Genomic DNA, 17,099 nt, shown 5'->3' on the forward strand with positions numbered 1-17,099 from the left:
CCTTCTTCGTGGGATGAAATCATATTTCAGAGAGAAAAGATATTTAAGGAGAGATTATTACCAGCTTGAATTGGAGGGGGAAATCATATTTAGAGATAACTGGGTCAAATACAGGTATATTTTTCCCCTTTTATTTCATACATATGTGTGCATGAGCGCATGTACACATACATAAAAAGAAGAATAGCTATAGACGATGAATTTAGTTTATGTGAAACCAAGATAGCAAAACTCCTCCCTTTCCCTCCTTGCACATGCACACACCTGTCTTTTCCCAAAGTATTGTTTGATTTAGTTACCCTAAAATGAATCTATTCTGTTTACACTATAGGCTATTGCAGCAAAGGTTGGCATGGACAGTACGACGGTGAATTACTTTGCCTTATTTGAAGTGATCAATCATTCCTTTGGTAAGTGCCAGTCGGCTAATTTAAGTTTTGTTTGAGGGTATTTTATTCTAATACTATCAGACTGAAGCTCCCAGAAGCTGTCATACTGAAACTGTTTGCCTGGAGAATAAGAGCTTGCAGAAGGGGAAATCTCACTCATTAGGACTGTCTCCCACAAGCAGACTAGGCAGAGCCTATTAAGCCCAAGTCAGAAGGGTGTCTGATCTGTAGATCCTTTTTCCTCTTTTGTTAAGTATAACATACTTATACCTAGCACTGATAACTTCATGACGTTTTTTAAAATCAGAGTTTCAAAATTAATATATTCCAATGAAATAGCCAAGAAGAAGGATATTCCATTTAGCCACAACTTGTTTTAGTGTACTTTTATGCTTTTTGTAGATAATTAAGAATAGCTTTTTATTTTCAGGAGTTAGAAAAGAGATACATTGCTTAAAAACCTTTGCTTTAGTGCATGTATTTAATTTTCCATATTCTCTTTCTAGGAAATTTTATTGCATGGTGACAGGAAGTTTCTCATATGTTATTTTATAAAAGCTTAGGGATGCTGGTCACATTGGTTGCACTGAGATCACAAAGGGGAGGAAGTCCAAGTACTTGCTGTTAATGACATAGATTTCCTATAGTTTATGGGTCTTTTCTACATCATATATATATGGGGCTAAGGCCAGGAATGACAGATATTGATTGATCCCACCCTCCTCATCCAGAAAGGGGGAGAGTTTGGTAGGTTTGGGTCACCTTGCCATCCCTGGTCAAGGTATAACAAGGTTGATTCCCCCTGAAGCAGCCATCTCCTTATTACTCTTCATCTTCCCAACTCCCTATGGTCTAATGAGCAGATATAAATGTTACAGAGGATTGCTAGGGAACCACGGCACTTGGATTCTAATCTTACCCCTTTTTTCTAAGCTTTAGTTAACAAATAAAATGGGAAATATTAAATCTTTGTTTTTGCAGTGTTACAAAGTCAAGTAAACATCAAGAGAAGAAAACTCTGAGCCTTTCCAAAGAAAAGTAACGTAGAAATTAAACACAATAGTGTTTTATCCTGCTGTGCCTTGTTAGGAAGAGGAAGAAACATTACTGAGAAGATACTTTTCACTTTGATGAATGTCTTAGAGTTGGGGGTAGGGAGTGGGGAGAGCCCTTCAGCTCTTAACAATAGAAGCAGTTCATTGAGAATTGCCACATGAGAGACTGAATGCACCAGAGCTGGGTGGGTAAGAGGAGAGGCTTGCATTAATGATGTTCAGTGGACATTGCTGTAACTTACCAGATAATGGATAAGATATTTTAACTGACTTTGGAATAGATGCTGTCTGCACAGTCAACATGTTAGTTCAAGGGCGCGTCATTACAAGTGATAGATTTCTATCAGTTTGAGGCTCGATTGGCCATAGTCATAGTTAGAAGGATAGATTTGGCTAGAGAAATGGTTATTTTGTGGTCCCATAGCAGAGCTACTTGATGGTTCTAAGCCAATGTTCTGGTTAAGGATAGCCTGCCATTCTTAATCTGTTTTACACAGTTTGTGCTGAGGAAATTCCTTACATATCTTTTCACTTTAGCTTTCTTTCTTTCTTTTTTTTTTTGCCTTCTCTTCAGTACGTAAGCTGGCACCTAATGAATTTCCTCATAAACTCTACGTCCAGAATTACACATCAGCTGTGCCAGGCACCTGCCTAACCATTCGGAAGTGGCTTTTTACCACCGAAGAAGAAATCCTCTTAAATGACAATGACCTTGCTGTTACCTACTTTTTTCATCAGGTAGGTGAAGTGATTTTCCTGGAAAGGCCTGATTTCTTTTTCTGCTTATATGTAGTATGTAATTTGCCAATCCAGTGTGAATTCCTTGGATAAATTGCTTTGCCTCCTGGATCTTAGTTAAGTTACATTTTTAAAATGTTCTATCATGGGGCAACTGGTTGGCTCAGTCAGTAGAAGGTGCAACTCTTGATATTCGGGTTGTGAGTTCGAGCCACATGTTGGATGTAGAAATTACTTAAAAATAAAATCTTTAAAAAAATAAAATAAAATGTTCTATCCCATTTAACAGAAGATAAATAAGTTTAAGAAGTAAAGATGTCCTGGAGTTAAGAATAAATTTATTTATTTATTTATTTATTTATTTATTTTTAAAGGTTTTATTTATTTATTTGACAGAGAGGGACACAGCGAGAGAGGGAACACAAGCAGGGGGAGTGGGAGAGGGAGAAGCAGGCTTCCTGCTGAGCGGGGAGCCTGATGCGGGGCTCGATCCCAGTACCTCGGAATCATGACCTGAGCCCTAGGCAGACGCTTAACGACTGAGCCATCCAGGTGCCCCAAGAATAAATTTATTATTGTTTTTTTTAAACAACAGGAAATGAGCATATGGCTATGTACTTATTAAAAAACTTTTCTTTAAACTTACACATACATAGAGTTTAAAGCATCAAATAGTTCTACACAGGTTATTAGGAAAAGTATTAATTATTCCACTTATCTTTATCTCCGCTCCCCCTAGACAACCATTTTCACCCCCTTTAGCTTTTGTTTGTTGTTTGTTTTGTTTTATATTTACTTCCATGTCTCTGTTATGACTTGGTTATATTGCTCCTACTTGAATTTTCAGATTCAAGCAGTATCTCTTAATTTCCCACTATAGAAGATGAGACTCTAGCTCCATTTCCTCCTGCATTCCCACTATGTACCATAACCATACCCATACTCAAGCGTACTTTGCTAGGTGACAGAGTTAGAAGTTGAAATGGTTTATTGACTTCAACTCTGAACTCATTATGTTATGTAAAATATTTTCTCTTAAAAGGCTATGGGGAATGATTTTTACCTTAAAGAAATCAGCAGTCTTCTGGTAAAGGTTCAAGTGGCCCCAGCCTGGTGCCTACAAAAGTCGGCCTCGTAACAAATCACTGAGATTGGATTCTGAATACCCTGGACAAGTGATTCTGTTTCTTCTTTTCCTTCCTTTTTTTTTTTTTCTCTCCCAAAGATGAATTTTCCCTTCTATTAGATTTTTCAAGTTTTTCTTGGGGTAGGCTGAGGTTGGGAAGGGGATGCATATTTCATATAGCTGAACCAGGAGTAGTTGAGAATAAGCATATTATACCTAGGTACCTTCATGCCTGTATCAAGTCCTTTTGGGGATTTTTGTCCATGTACGATCCCAGATTTATCACTTCCTGTCTTCCAGTTGTTACCACGCTAGTTTTACAATCTTGTTTCACTTCAAGCTTAAAGCACCATAACATCGGTCTCCCTTATTTCATTCTCTCTGTAGCTTGGTTCATTTGGCACTCATATACAAATCAGTCTGTCTTTTAAAAATAACACAAATTTTTATTGCTTATTTTAGCTCCAGTAGTCCTTAGTGCTGTCCTTAAGTCTAAATTTCTGTGCCTGTTTTCTGGGATCCTTCATAATCTGTTAACTTACCCATCCAGCATTATATTTTGTTGTCCCCTGACACGTACCCTTTCTTTAAATCAGGCAGATCTGTCTCCCGAATGTATTTAAGCTCAGATGCATTCCTGTTTCCTGACTTCCACTTGTAGTTTTTTCTGTTCAGCCTAATCTTTGGGGTCCAACCAAGTTTTCCCTGATAACTATCATTAGCAAAAAACTCTGCTGTTCTTACTGTGTATCACTTACTATCTATACCATACATCTTTGCTACCTCATTGTTATCTTTAACAATTATATAGTATCTTTCAGTGTTCTCTAATAGCTTCAACCTGTATAAATTAACTGGAATTTAAATCTCTTAACAGGAGAAACAAGATCCCTCATGTGCCTAGAACAGTTCTTGAGCACATATTGGGCACTCTTTAAATGCTATTTATTCCAATAAATATATCCTTGTGGCAGAGTTCACTGGTGATGATGATGATGGTCCAAATGGATAAGAGTTGTTCTGAAAAGGAATCTGTATCTCTTTATTTTTATCAAGAATATGCTTGATAATGACTTTGATGTTCCTTTCTTCTCTGCCCTTGTTTTGGTGACAGGCTGTTGATGATGTGAAAAAAGGTTATATCAAAGCAGAGGAAAAGTCCTACCAATTACAGAAGCTGTATGAACAAAGGAAAATGGTCATGGTAGGTTTATGTCCCCATAATCTCTTTATAAAACACCTCTTCTAATCTCTTAAACATGTTGTTCCAGTCATTTTTGAAAGATGTTACAACTGGTCAGTGGCTTAATTAATTTTAAAAAAAAGGAGGGGGATATAGGCCTTCATGTAATGCCCATTATGTTCCTCCATTTAGCGTATAAGAGGGTATTTTGCTACATGTGGGTATTTAATTTTAGTATTGACAATAAACAGTATTCTTTTTTGATAAAAAGTTCTAAAACAAAAGATGTGGAGAACATTTAATATGTAAATATCAGTTCTCGAAGAGTTGATATTTAGATTTTTTTTTTTTTAAAAGATTTTATTTATTTTTTAGAGAGCGAGAGAGAAACAGCATGAGAGGGGCAAGGGTCAGAGGGAGAAGCAGGCTCCCCGCTGAGCCGGGAGCCCGATGTGGGACTCGATCCCAGGACCCTGGGATCATGACCTGAGCCGAAGGCAGACGCTTAACCATCTGAGCCACCCAGGCGCCCGATATTTAGATTTTTAACATTAAAAAATTATTTTATTTTGGCTCAGGTCGTGATCTCAGGGTCATGAGATCAAGCCCTGTGTAGGGCTCCTCACTCAGCAGGGAGTCTGCTTGAGATTGTCTCTCTTCCTCTCCCTCTGGCCTTTCCCCCTGCCCCGCACACTCTTGCTCTCTCTCTCTCTGTCAAATGTTTGGAAAAAAAATTATTTTATTTGTGATTTAGCAATTGCAAAATTATTTGTTTTTATAACTTCCTTCTCTGCAGTTGCTTAAAACATATATGCTCAGTGGTGCCTTTGGTTAGTATGCTATCTTAGAGCTGTGCTGTTTGATTCAATAGCTGCTCGCGTCATGTAGCTATTTAAATTTAATATTAAACTCATTTAAATTAAATAAAATTTAAAATTCGATTCTTCAGGTGCACTAGCCTCATTTCAAGTTGAGTGGCCACATATAGCTAACACCTACCATGTTGGACAGCTCAGATACAGAACATTTTCTTTTCTTTTTTTTTTTTTTAAAGATTTTATTTATTTATTTGAGAGAGAGAGAATGAGAGAGAGCACGTGAGAGTGGGGAGGGTCAGAGGGAGAGGCAGACTCCCCGCTGAGCAGGGAGCCCGATGCGGGACTTGATCCAGGGACTCCAGGATCATGACCTGAGCCGAAGGCAGTCACTTAACCAACTGAGCCACCCAGGCGCCCCAGATACAGAACATTTTCATCATCACAGAAAGTTCTGTTGGAGAGCGGCTGCCTACAATATTCCTTAAATGTTTTAAAATGAGTTTTCAGTTTGTACCTGCCATAAACACAGGAATGGAAATTGTCAAAAGTAAAATTTGTAAAGAATGCTTACATAAAATTTCATTCATAGCATTTTAAAATTTCTTTCTTGGCAAATTCACATATAGTGGAAAGTTTTCCAATTACAGTTTTTCATGATTTCACACAAGACAGTTACTGCATTGGTGATGATGCTAATCACTGAATTTCTTTTGTACCCTCTGTGTGTGCACTTTTTTATGAGGGAATATTATCTTTTTAAACTAATTTGGGTTGGAATAAGAATACAAACAAGTCAGCCATTGAACTCAGCCCATAATCTTTTATCTAGCTGGGATAGTTATTTTATCGCTTAAATGACAAAAAGTAATAAATCTGTTTGTCTTAGAAAACTGCCAGAGATCAGGGAACCATTTACCAATGTTCTGCATACCAAGAGGCTAAAATAGACAACACACAAATCTTTTAAACAGAATTAATTCTTGGCAGAATTTTGGTAAAGGGAATTTTACTATGTGAGAGACAGGATTTTAAAACTCGATTTTGGGGCACCTGGGTGGCTCAGTTGGTTGAGCATCTGATTTCCGCTCAGGTCCTGGTCTTGGGGTCCTGGGGTTGAGGGCCCCTCCGCTCCGCCGTGTTGTCGGGCTCCATGCTCAGTGGGGAGTCTGCTTCTCCCTCTCCCTCTGACCCTCCCCCTGCTCTCTATTTCAAAAAAATAAAATCCTAAAAAAAAAAAAAACAACTCAATTTCCACCTGTTCTTTAAGATCATGGCATCGTCTTCTTTATATTAATGCATGATTCTGACCAACACACCTGCATCTTTTTGGTGAAAAGGACCAACTACTAAAGGACTATCAGCCTCTGAAATACTTCTTTGCCTTTGCCAAAGGCAACAAATCAAAGTACTTACATAAGGGCTTCTGATAATTTCAGTATGGAATACATATTGTTTCTTTGCACATGTAGTACTCCAGACACACTATCTTCCATTTGTGCATTCGACAACAAATATTTGTGGATTACCAAGTGTGTGCCAGGCACAGTAGAAGGTGCTAAAAATATTTAAATAGGTTTGGGTTGTCCTATGGCAAAATATAAAAGATCTGAATTTAACAAGCTTGGTAATCTATTACAAAATTACTTTTAGACTCAAATTTGTATCTTGTAATCACTCAGTTAAGAACTTGAATACAGGGGTGATTGGGTGGCGCAGTCGGTTAAGCATCTAACTCTTGATTTCAGCTCAAGTCGTGATCTCAGGGTCATGAGATCGAGGCCTGCGTGCGTGCCTCTGCTTAGGACTCTCACTCCCTCCCCTTCTGCCCCCCCCTCACCTGTGCACACTCTCTCTCTCAAATAAATAAATGAATCTTTTTTTTTTTTTTAAGATTTTATTTATTTATTTGATAGAGAGAGTGAGAGAGCACAAGCAGGGGGAACAGTAGAGGGAGAGGGAGAAGCAGGCTCCCCGCCAAGCAGGGAGCTCGATGCGGGGCTCGATCCCAGGACCCTGGGATCATGACCTGAGCCAGAGGCAGACGCTTAACCATCTGAGCCACCCAGGTGCCCCTAAATAAATGAATCTTAAAGAACAACAACAACAACAAACCTCGAGTACAGTTGATTTTTCCCCCTTGGATCATTGGAATTGAGTATAAGATATGCTTAAACGTTTATGGAATTCTGTTGTCTTGAAAACCTAGTGCCACAAGTAAGTACTAGCCCTATAATATTGCAATTAGATTTTAAATAAAATCCCACCAAAGGTTGAAAAGCATGAATTTTATTCAAGTGTAATTTCATGTATTCAAGTAATTAGTGTTCAAAGACATTAGTCTACCCAGTGGTCAGATTCAATTCATTGAAACTTCCCACTCAGATGGGCCCTTCTGATCCCATGTGTCTTGATAGCAACTTAATATGGTTGATAGGCCCAGGATTAGGCCAAATCACTACTATTAGTTGCCAAATCACGGTGAGACCTTCAACAACTTCTCAGTTTTAGTTTCTTTTCCATAAAATGGGAATATTTGGATTGCCAGCTATCACGTAGACTCTTGACAAAATACTCCAAAATTCTTAAACATCTGTAAGTTCCCTTGTTTTCCAAATACAGAGGACAGCTCATATCTTTATACTTTGTGCAAATCTAGGAGTGTAGAGATTTGCCTAAAGCTGAGAAATACTACCTGACCTGAGAATCTGAAAACCTTACATTTCCCATATGAGATTTTACCTCTGTCGTCATACCAAGGCCACAGGTGCCCTTAGTTTCCATTCAGGCTATTTTTAGAACTTAATGCCATTAGAAAGTCCCCTAAAGGTCCTTTGCTTTCAAGAACTACATTCTTGAATATGGAGGGATAAATCAGCATTTTGACTCAAAGGTGAGAGAGAGGGGCACATAGAGTGTGCCTGGTACTGCTCTAGGCACAATATGCACATTCTCATTTCCTCCTTACAATAACTGTGCAGGGGTGTGGAGAAGTAGAGTCTGAGAGATGAAGATTCTGACTTAATATCACTTAGCTTGTCAGAAGTGGAACTAAAATTTGAACCTATTTCTGTCTGGCTTCAGAGCATGTGTTTTTCCCTGTAGCAGGGACAGAAGCTGGCCGCATTGGCCTTTATTCCCAGATGGCAGAGGGGAGGCCCCCAGGCAGAGTAATTCATACAAGGTCACAGAGAGAGGTCAGGGTATGCATAGCTCCATGCCTCATCTGATGGCTTTTCCTAATCCCTCCCTTTGTCTACATGTTTCTCTTTTTAAGAAATAAAATAAAGCTCCCTATTAGGAATATGGCAGAAATATTTTTTTTTAAAACAATAGTGGTGCTTCTCAAAGAGGAGAAATCTCAGCAAATGTGTTATATGTAAGGCTCTTTTGGTAAAGAATGTGAGCAGAACCAGTCCCAAGGCTGTGTGACACCTTCCAGCATTTGCAGAGGTCCTAAGCACCTTTGAGCAGAATTTGCTGCTTACTGAGCATGCAGACTTTCCCATGACTGTTAGGAGGATGCCGTGGATTGAGCGCTTGCAGGCCTGCTTGCAGGGCACTCTTCTTTTTTCCTTTAATATTTTATTGTAGAATATTTCAAATACTCGAATATTCCAAAGAAGTTGGAAGAATAGTACATTTAGCCCCCATGTACTCATTACCCAGTTTCAGCAACCTTCCACTGCTGTTCATGTTTCATCTGTCTCACGCACATGCTTTTTCCCCCCAGAGTTTTGGGTTTTTTTAAAGACTTTATTTGACAGAGAGAGCAGGAGAGCACAAGCAGGGGGAGCGGCAGGCGGAGGGAGAAGGAGAAGTAGGTTTCCCGCTGATCATGACCTGAGCCAAAGGCAGTAGCTGAACCGACTGAGCCACCCAGGCGCCCCTCCCCTGGAGTTTTTAAGAATAATATTCATATACATCATTTCACAGGGCATTCCTGAGAGAGAAAATAGTTTAGCCCTCTGGCTAAGGATAATGGAGCCTTTAAAATTATTTTTTTAAGCTATCATTTATTGAATACCTAATTATGTACTAAGTACTATGCTAAATACTTGAATGGTCACAAGTAACTGTGTGATGTAGGTGCTATTACTATTTCCCTTTTCACAGGAGAGGAAACTAAGGCTCCTGGGATTTAGTAATTTGCTACAGTGCAAGTACCTTGCCCAAGGTGACATAGTTAGGAAGTGATGGAGCCAGGACTCAAGCCAAGGGTAGTCTGGGCCCAGGCTCTTGACCACTCTTTGTACCTGCTTCCTGTCCCAACCTTTGTTTCTGCTTATAACGCCAGAAGAGTTTTATTCCATGGCACTGCCTGTCCTATCTACCAAAGTTTAGTGCCCAGAGATATCTTTTTGCTCATAGTGCTAATGGCAGGGCCAAGCAGTATCTACTTTTATCCCTAGTACAGGAAGGATGATGAGATAGGGGGATGGAGTAGGGTGATAAAAGGAAAGAGAAATGAGAAAAGCAAAATGACACAAATCAGGTATTGTGGTATTTCCTGTCGCTGTGTTCTTGCTGTCATTTTATAATTTTCCCCTTCAAAGTTGCCATTATACCTAAACAGAAGTAAATACAAAGTAGGGAAGGGAGCATGTGGTGTGATTTTTTTCTGTGGACCTTTAGGTCTTCCTAGACAGTCTCTGGGCAGTAGCAATGGTCTTGGTGCTGTTCATTGGTACCAGAGCTACAGGTTGCCCAGGGTCCTTTTTGTGCCTAGGTCCCTTTGTCTCTTCTTAGGCAGAAGGTGACTCTGCAGTGTGTTCCAGTCTCCCTGCCCATCTAGTGTAGATCAGCTAGTGTGCCGTGCCTTTGTCTTCCTTCCAGCACTCCCTGCATGTCCCCAGTGTGCTCTGTTCTCCTGTGTGTGGGGACTCAAGGCTCTTTGCTTATTTCCTAGTCAGTCCCTGAGAGGAAACTGGGTCAGAGTACATGCATCTCTTTTTTTTTAAATCATCTTTTCCCTATTTCTGTTCTATTTTCCTTCTCACTCATCTTTTACTCTCCCCTCTTAACTCAAAATAGTGCGTTGAGTGAAAGAGGCCAGTTTTCATTGTAGAGGGGAAAGGACAAAGCTGAGTTGGAGTCCTTTCTGAATCAGTCCTGTAGCACTGTACCTCTGAGGGTTGTATATGCCACTCAGTTTGGTCCACGTGCTTTTTAAGGAGGTATAGGTACTGGAGACCAGGGGGTGGTGACACTGATCTGGGGACTAGCGGCAATAGAGAAAGAACCAGTGGCCAAGAAATTAAACCTGGCTTCTAATCTTGACTGCTCCACCTGTGACCTTAAGCAAGTCTCCTGTGGGAGACTACCTTTAGCAGTCTCTTTCAGCTTAAACATGTTATGAGTATGAGATGTGGGGTAGCTTACTCCTCCTCACAGAGATCCTTATAACTTTTGATTTGGGAGGAGACATGAGCTCCCTTTCCTTAATCATGCAGATCGGTTTGATTCCCATCCCAGAGGCAAGTGAAAGGAGAGGCAGACTTAATGGCATTGTGAGTCCCCCTCTACACAGAGCGCCTCTTCTGGCTCCATTGTGTACTTACAGGGAAGAGAAAGGAGATGGGGTTGGAAGTACGAAGGTAGAAGCTGGAAGTGGAGCAAAGGATCTGCTTGGAGTCCTGGCTCTTCTTAGGGCTGGCTGTGAGACCAGAGCATGGTCTTCAGGTTGCTGGGTGAGAGTTCTGTTCATGGTGGTTTAATACTACAGTAACACTGTTTTTGCCTTCCTTTTTTTTTAGTACCTCAACATGCTAAGGACTTGTGAGGGCTACAATGAAATCATCTTCCCCCACTGTGCCTGTGACTCCAGGAGGAAGGGACACGTCATCACAGCCATTAGCATCATGCACTTTAAACTGCATGCCTGCACTGAAGAAGGACAGCTGGAGGTGACAGTTCACCATGGGGCTGGGGCTGGGAGCACTAGGGACACAATTGCTCACTCACTTGCTGGGGTTTAGTTCCTGTTGGGAGGGGAGATGAAATCAAAGCTATTTTGATGGAGTAGGTAAATTGGCATTGGATCCACACTAATCCTTACCTTCCTGGCTCCTCACGCTGACTCTTAGTCTTCTGTCAAAGTCTTTTCTTTAAAATGATGCAGACATCTCACTCATTTCACTTCTGCTGTCTGCTTCAGAACCATCCTAGCTAAGCTCCCCAGCATTCTCGGACTTAACGCTCTTGTTCTCGGTTGTTTAGAACCAGGTAATAGCGTTTGAATGGGACGAGATGCAGCGATGGGATACAGATGAAGAAGGAATGGCCTTCTGCTTTGAATATGCCCGAGGAGAGAAGAAGCCTCGTTGGGTTAAAATCTTCACACCATACGTGAGTGGTAGACAGGGAAACTGTCTTGGGGAAAGTAGATTGGGTTTGAAGTTTCAAGCTGAATGCATAAATGGGGAGAGCTATAGAGGTAGCAGTTGTTTTTTGAACCCTAGAGCCCCAGGTTATCTTCCTGTCTTTCCTGGAGGACTGACTAGGATTGGCAGTTTCACATCCCGTTTGACTCACAACTACCACTAGAAGGCGCCAGAGAATAGTAGATGAACCAGGCCTGGGTTTTGTTTGTTTGTTTGTTTGTTTTGTTTTGTGGTGCTTGTCAGGGTTTTTCTCTAGGTTGAGCAAGTTTGGGAGGTGGGGTAACAGGGCAGGAGTTCAAAGGCATGGCCCTGTGGTGCCTGATCTTGAGAAGTCAGTGTTGCTATTTTGTTTTTGTTTTTCAGTTTAATTATATGCATGAATGCTTCGAAAGGGTGTTCTGTGAGCTCAAGTGGAGAAAAGAGGTAATTCTAAACAATCTTGAATTGACTTTTTTATCTGTTTGTTTGTTTGAAGTGATAGGCCTGTGGCCAAATACCTGGGACCTTCACCTCCATCTCAGTCTTTATAGGAATATTAGTTAGAGACTGCTTATTCTTCTAGAGAGGTTATTCTTCCAGCCTTTGGAGGCTGAATAGACTGTGCAGAAGAAGCCCTGCTTTTGTCTGTGTGTAGCCATTGGCTGTAGGCTATTCCATCTCCCATGACTTCATGGACCCTCCTCTGCTGTGGTTTTGTTTTTGTTTTTTAATCAAATCACTGCCTATGTTGTTCCTGACCCAAAAGGGCAGCTGTCCTCGGTTTTAGCTGTTCTGACTAGACAAGTCGTGACAGAACCTGTCTGGGCGAACCAAGAATGCGTATGTGTGGGAAGGGTTCTGCTCCTGTTTTACTGCTGTCCATATTTGCCAGTGCTGGAGCAGAATTTGGAAGATTCTGAATAATTTGCTACTGATTCTCAAAGACAATGTTTCTGAAGTTCAGAAGGTAAAGTCAGGATTATAAAAAATTTATAATCTTAGTATAGTAGAAAGAACATTGGGCTCTGAGAATCAGATCAGGATTTTGTCCCAGCTTTTTTCCTCCCTGCAACGTTGGGCAAATGAGCCTCCCTAGATCTCAGGTTTCTTGTCTTTTCTCATCTATAAAATGGGAAAGCTGAACCAGATAACTAATATCTAAGCTCCTTTCTGGGTCTAAAAGGCTGTGCGTCTAGGTGGGAAGTTATAGCAGAGGTGGAGGCCAATCAGATGGAGTCATCTAGCCATATATTTTTCTGTTTCTGTCTGAGGGTGGCCACCAGGTGGGAGGAGATGCCGACACCTCAGGCTTCCCAATGACTGTTCTCTGTTTCCCTTTCAGAACATTTTCCAGATGGCGCGGTCACAGCAGAGGGATGTGGCCACCTAGCCTTTCCTCACCCCTCCTCCTCACCCTCATCCTCTCACCCCTTTCGTCTCCTGTGTCAGACAGAGTAACCATTAACACAAAAGAAGAGAAAAAGGAAAAAAGTCATTATGTTCAAAAGCCCTAAACTAAATACTATTAATAATCCCTCTGAATTTCATGTCTCTGGAATTGAGCTGGTAGAGAATGACAGATTGGTCAGCACCAGGAGTCAGCTGAGTTAAGACAGGAAAATAAGCCCAACAATGCGCCAAAGGTATCTTTGTCCTTTCACCTGGGCCTCGTACCAACAGACTCTCCTTGTACTATATTTTTAAAACTGGAACTATGAACTCCATCCATTTGCACTGTTCAGACATATATATGTATGTATGTAAAAATTATATATACACAAATTAGCTGCACGTATATACATATATATATTTCTTTTTAAATTTCATATTGATGGCAGTACCTTTTTTAGCTTGTGTTTTTACACACCTTTCACTAGAATTCATGACTTCTCTCTTGCTCTCTTTATTTTGAAACAAACTTTAAAAAGGAAAAAAAAAATATTTTACCAGGAAAATACCTCTCCTCATGAAGGACTCGAAAAGTTTACAACCTGCTTGGGTTTTTTCCCCCCTTTTTTTGTATTGAGTGAAGATTCTGGCTCATGGGTTGCCGTAGAGTCTGAGGAGCAAGGAGCATAGTTTCTTTATCTTCCACGAGGTTGCTGGGGAGGAGAAAGAGGTGTGTTTCTCAAGGGTAGCAAGGCTTGTAGATCTGCAGGGAGTCTAAAGACTTGGTGTGGTCTTTGATTCCAAGACAACTTTCCTGGTCCATCTCTCTCTTCCACTCATGGCTTTCTAGCCACATTCCATCCACATCTCCTTCTCACTTCCCGAGGGCCCCTTGAATGCTCACCCTCCACTGACCTAGAATGGTGGGGAGGGTCAGCTCAGGAGCTTGATGCCACAGGAACCTGAAACACTTCGTGGTTGTAATTTCCCATTTCCCTGCCGTTTCTGAAGCAGGCAGAGTACTAGGGACCAGAGTTAAAGCCAATACCTTTAGGCACAAAGATTGGACTTAGGGGAAAAGAAGGAAGAAATGCCCTAAGTACCTAAGCTTTTCCCCATCCATTCCTGACCAATAACCACCCATAACCAATTACATTCTCCGTGACTTCCTTAAAGAGCCTTGTTGGGGAGGGACCTGACAGTATCCCCAAGGCCTTAGGGAAACTTGGAATGAGTCAGTGGTCTGTGCCAACCAAACCAGTGCCCATCCAAGCCAGCCGAGGACCCAGGAAGGACCAGTAGGAATATGGTTGATTTGAGTTGGATCTCAATTTTTAATGAAAAGGAGACTGAAGAAAAACCTTTTTGTCCCTCAAAGAGCTCCTCATTTCACCTTGCAGTTTGAGCTTTTGAATCCTGAGAGCTGTATCCCAGGACCTGGGGGCTGGGCTGACCAGGTGGGGCAACACTCTCAGCCCCAAGCTCTAGAGATACTGCATTGGGAGCTCGAGGTTGGGCTCCGGTGCAACTGGAACACGTCTGTGAGCCTTCTTTTCTTTTTCCCTTCTCTACCTTCTAAACAAAAACCTCCATTGGGTGGCATCTTTTGCTTTGTCTAACTGGGAGGCAGCCATACTTGGTTTAGTCACTCTACTGAGCAGTGGTGGGGTGGTTTGAAGTTTTTTTGGTAACTTGTTTTTGCAGATCGTCGTGAGGCCACTTTTCTTTCTCTCTCACCCTGTAATCCTGGCAGCTACTTGCCCCAGGACAGTGTGGGATCATACAGGACACCTGTCTTCCCTCCCCTTCTTCAAATCTAGGTGGAATCATAGGATACAGAATGTAGGGATGCTGAATGTTTAATGTTACAGAGAGTGATCCCTGGTTTGAAAGCTTTGATACAGGATTATCTTCTTTTGGCTTAAATGAATTTAATAATGAGCCAAAGGACCCTAGAAAGAAGATATGCTGATTCCCCGCTCCAAAATGCTAAAGAGGCTTTTGGCACCAGCTTTGTTCAAACTGTAAACATAGCAGCAGTTTGCCTGTATTCCCTGAGTGGGAGAGGAATGAACAAATCTGGAGTCCGTGCACTATCCCAAATATTGACCTCCCGTTGTGAGATGTGAGACGGGGGGGGGGGGATGCCCGTAGGATGGAGGCCCCTTGGAGTGGGTGGATGCTGCTCTGGTCCCTTTGTGGCAGAGCATTCATTCACTTGGTGCTTTGGAGACTAGGCGAGGGCCCTGTGGGTATTGGCCTGTGGGCAGAATCTATTTAGGAACAGCCCCTACTTGTGGCTGTACCACTAACAAAGCACCCAGTTATAGCAAGGGGGGGGAAGGAGGGAGCCCCTGGAGGACAGCACCTTCCCCTCTTCCTCCCACAGCAGGCCTCCTGGACCAGGGCAGAGGTCACTGTGGCTCCATAGGATCAAGCTCTTTTTTGCATGAAGCAGTGTTAGTGTGACATCCTTTCCCCCCTTGCTCTATACTTCCTCTCCCCAATCCCTGCTGTCTTTCTTAGTCCTGGGTTGTGCCCAGGGAGCCTTCTGCCCAGTCTTCTTTTGCAGTTTGTCTCTGGGAAATGGAGGGGCTCCCCCTCCCCTCTGCTTTGCCCCAGCAGAGCCAGCAGGATCTTCCTAATCTCCTGTTGTCCTTCCCTCTTTTACTCAGTTTCTATCCTCTTTGGTAAAAGCTCAGAGTTTTGTACAGATCAGGAGAAAATGCAGGCCCTGAGAAACCTGTCCCTGCAGAAAGGTTTCCTTGGGCCATGCTTTGGGCTCTCTGCTCTTTATATTTTTATTCTACTCTTCCATTTTCCTGCCCTCTCCTTGCCCTCAGCCTAAGTTCAGCCCAGGTGTGTGCTCAGGGCAGCTCCTAGGCCTGGCCTGTCTAGTTTCATCCTGTCATCACCCAGGCTGGTAGCTTTGGTTATCCCCTCTTGTAGCTCCAAACCTAGTGCTTGGAGCAGCAGTACAGGGCATTGACAGGAGGGGACACCTGTCTCTCCTCTCAGAATTTGCCACCTTACAGCCTGGCTCCTAAGAGGCAGGTTTCCTTGAGGAGACTGCATCCTGGTTGACTCAGGTCTCCAGACCTGGAGGGACTATTGTGCTCTCTGGCTGGATCAGTTCAGCATAGAGACCATTTGGCTGTTGGAGCCCAACATACTGCTACGTTCCCTCACCAGATTGATTGTGTCCCATTAGCTTCCTTTTGAAGGGAGGACAACACTGTTGATACTCAGAAGAGAAGAGAGGCAGTGGATTTGCTTCTTCAACTCCTGTCTTCCAGTTCCACCTCCTGCCTGCCCTTCCCCCTAGCCCTGAGCACGTCATGCCAGGCCTCACTCATACCAGGACAGCAACTCACTCCTCAGCAATAATCTCAAGTGTGGGGAATGCTTAGGGTTCTGGGGAAGGGTAGGAGCAAAGAGGGGAGTGCTGTGGGCTGAAGGCACTTGGCCAGTTGCTAAATTGGACACCAGTTTTATATCATGCCCCCCTTTTAAGCCAGTGAGCTGGGCTTCAGTTTTCCCCAGGCCATGCATACTTTTAATTTATTTGAGAAACTCTAATTGTATTTTCACTGCAGTATCTTGTATTTTTTATTTGTGATTTAAGAAATGTGAAGAGAAAATACACAGACACATAATGGCTAACAGTGTTTCTTTCATTCCTTGTTCTAGAGCTAACCACTCTAAAATTGTTTGGTAATGTCACTTAGTGTAATTAATTGTAACATATTCTTTTAAATAAATTGATTTATTGATGAAAGTAGTCTGTGCCTTCCTAGACTACACATCCTTTGGGTTGCATGGGAAGAAGTGAAGAGGGACCTTTGAGATTGGAGTTAGAAAGGTCAGTCTGAAAATGGAAAGGAACACCTAGGTGGTTCTCCTGGGTAGCTAGTGGGGCAGTCTTTTGAGGGCAGGAGATAGAGAAGCTGGGAGGCCCCTCGCCTAAAGTTCTGTTTCCAGTGGCTCCTTTGGAAATGCCTCCTCCTCCCTCAGATGTCAGAGTTGATTGTGCCAGTCCCCC

The 17,099-nt window shown here is 42.2% G+C and overlaps 1 protein-coding gene across 1 annotated transcript in view; it reads left to right on the forward strand.

Moving 5' to 3' along the window:
* Nucleotides 1-16,835, forward strand: part of SNX27 (sorting nexin 27) — a 65,848-nt gene extending 49,013 nt beyond the window's left edge. The window contains exons 6-12 of the mRNA XM_006728377.3: nt 332-410; nt 2,019-2,182; nt 4,423-4,512; nt 11,063-11,212; nt 11,526-11,654; nt 12,053-12,112; nt 13,011-16,835. Coding sequence (XP_006728440.1) covers nt 332-410; nt 2,019-2,182; nt 4,423-4,512; nt 11,063-11,212; nt 11,526-11,654; nt 12,053-12,112; nt 13,011-13,058 — 720 coding nt within the window. The 3' untranslated portion in view covers nt 13,059-16,835. The remainder of the gene's footprint in view (nt 1-331; nt 411-2,018; nt 2,183-4,422; nt 4,513-11,062; nt 11,213-11,525; nt 11,655-12,052; nt 12,113-13,010) is intronic.
* The last annotated feature ends 264 nt before the right edge of the window (nt 16,836-17,099 follow it).

This window comes from Leptonychotes weddellii, chromosome 4 (assembly GCF_054177405.1).
Source record: "Leptonychotes weddellii isolate Sample4059 chromosome 4, ASM5417740v2, whole genome shotgun sequence".
NCBI classification, from domain to species: Eukaryota; Metazoa; Chordata; class Mammalia; order Carnivora; family Phocidae; genus Leptonychotes; species Leptonychotes weddellii.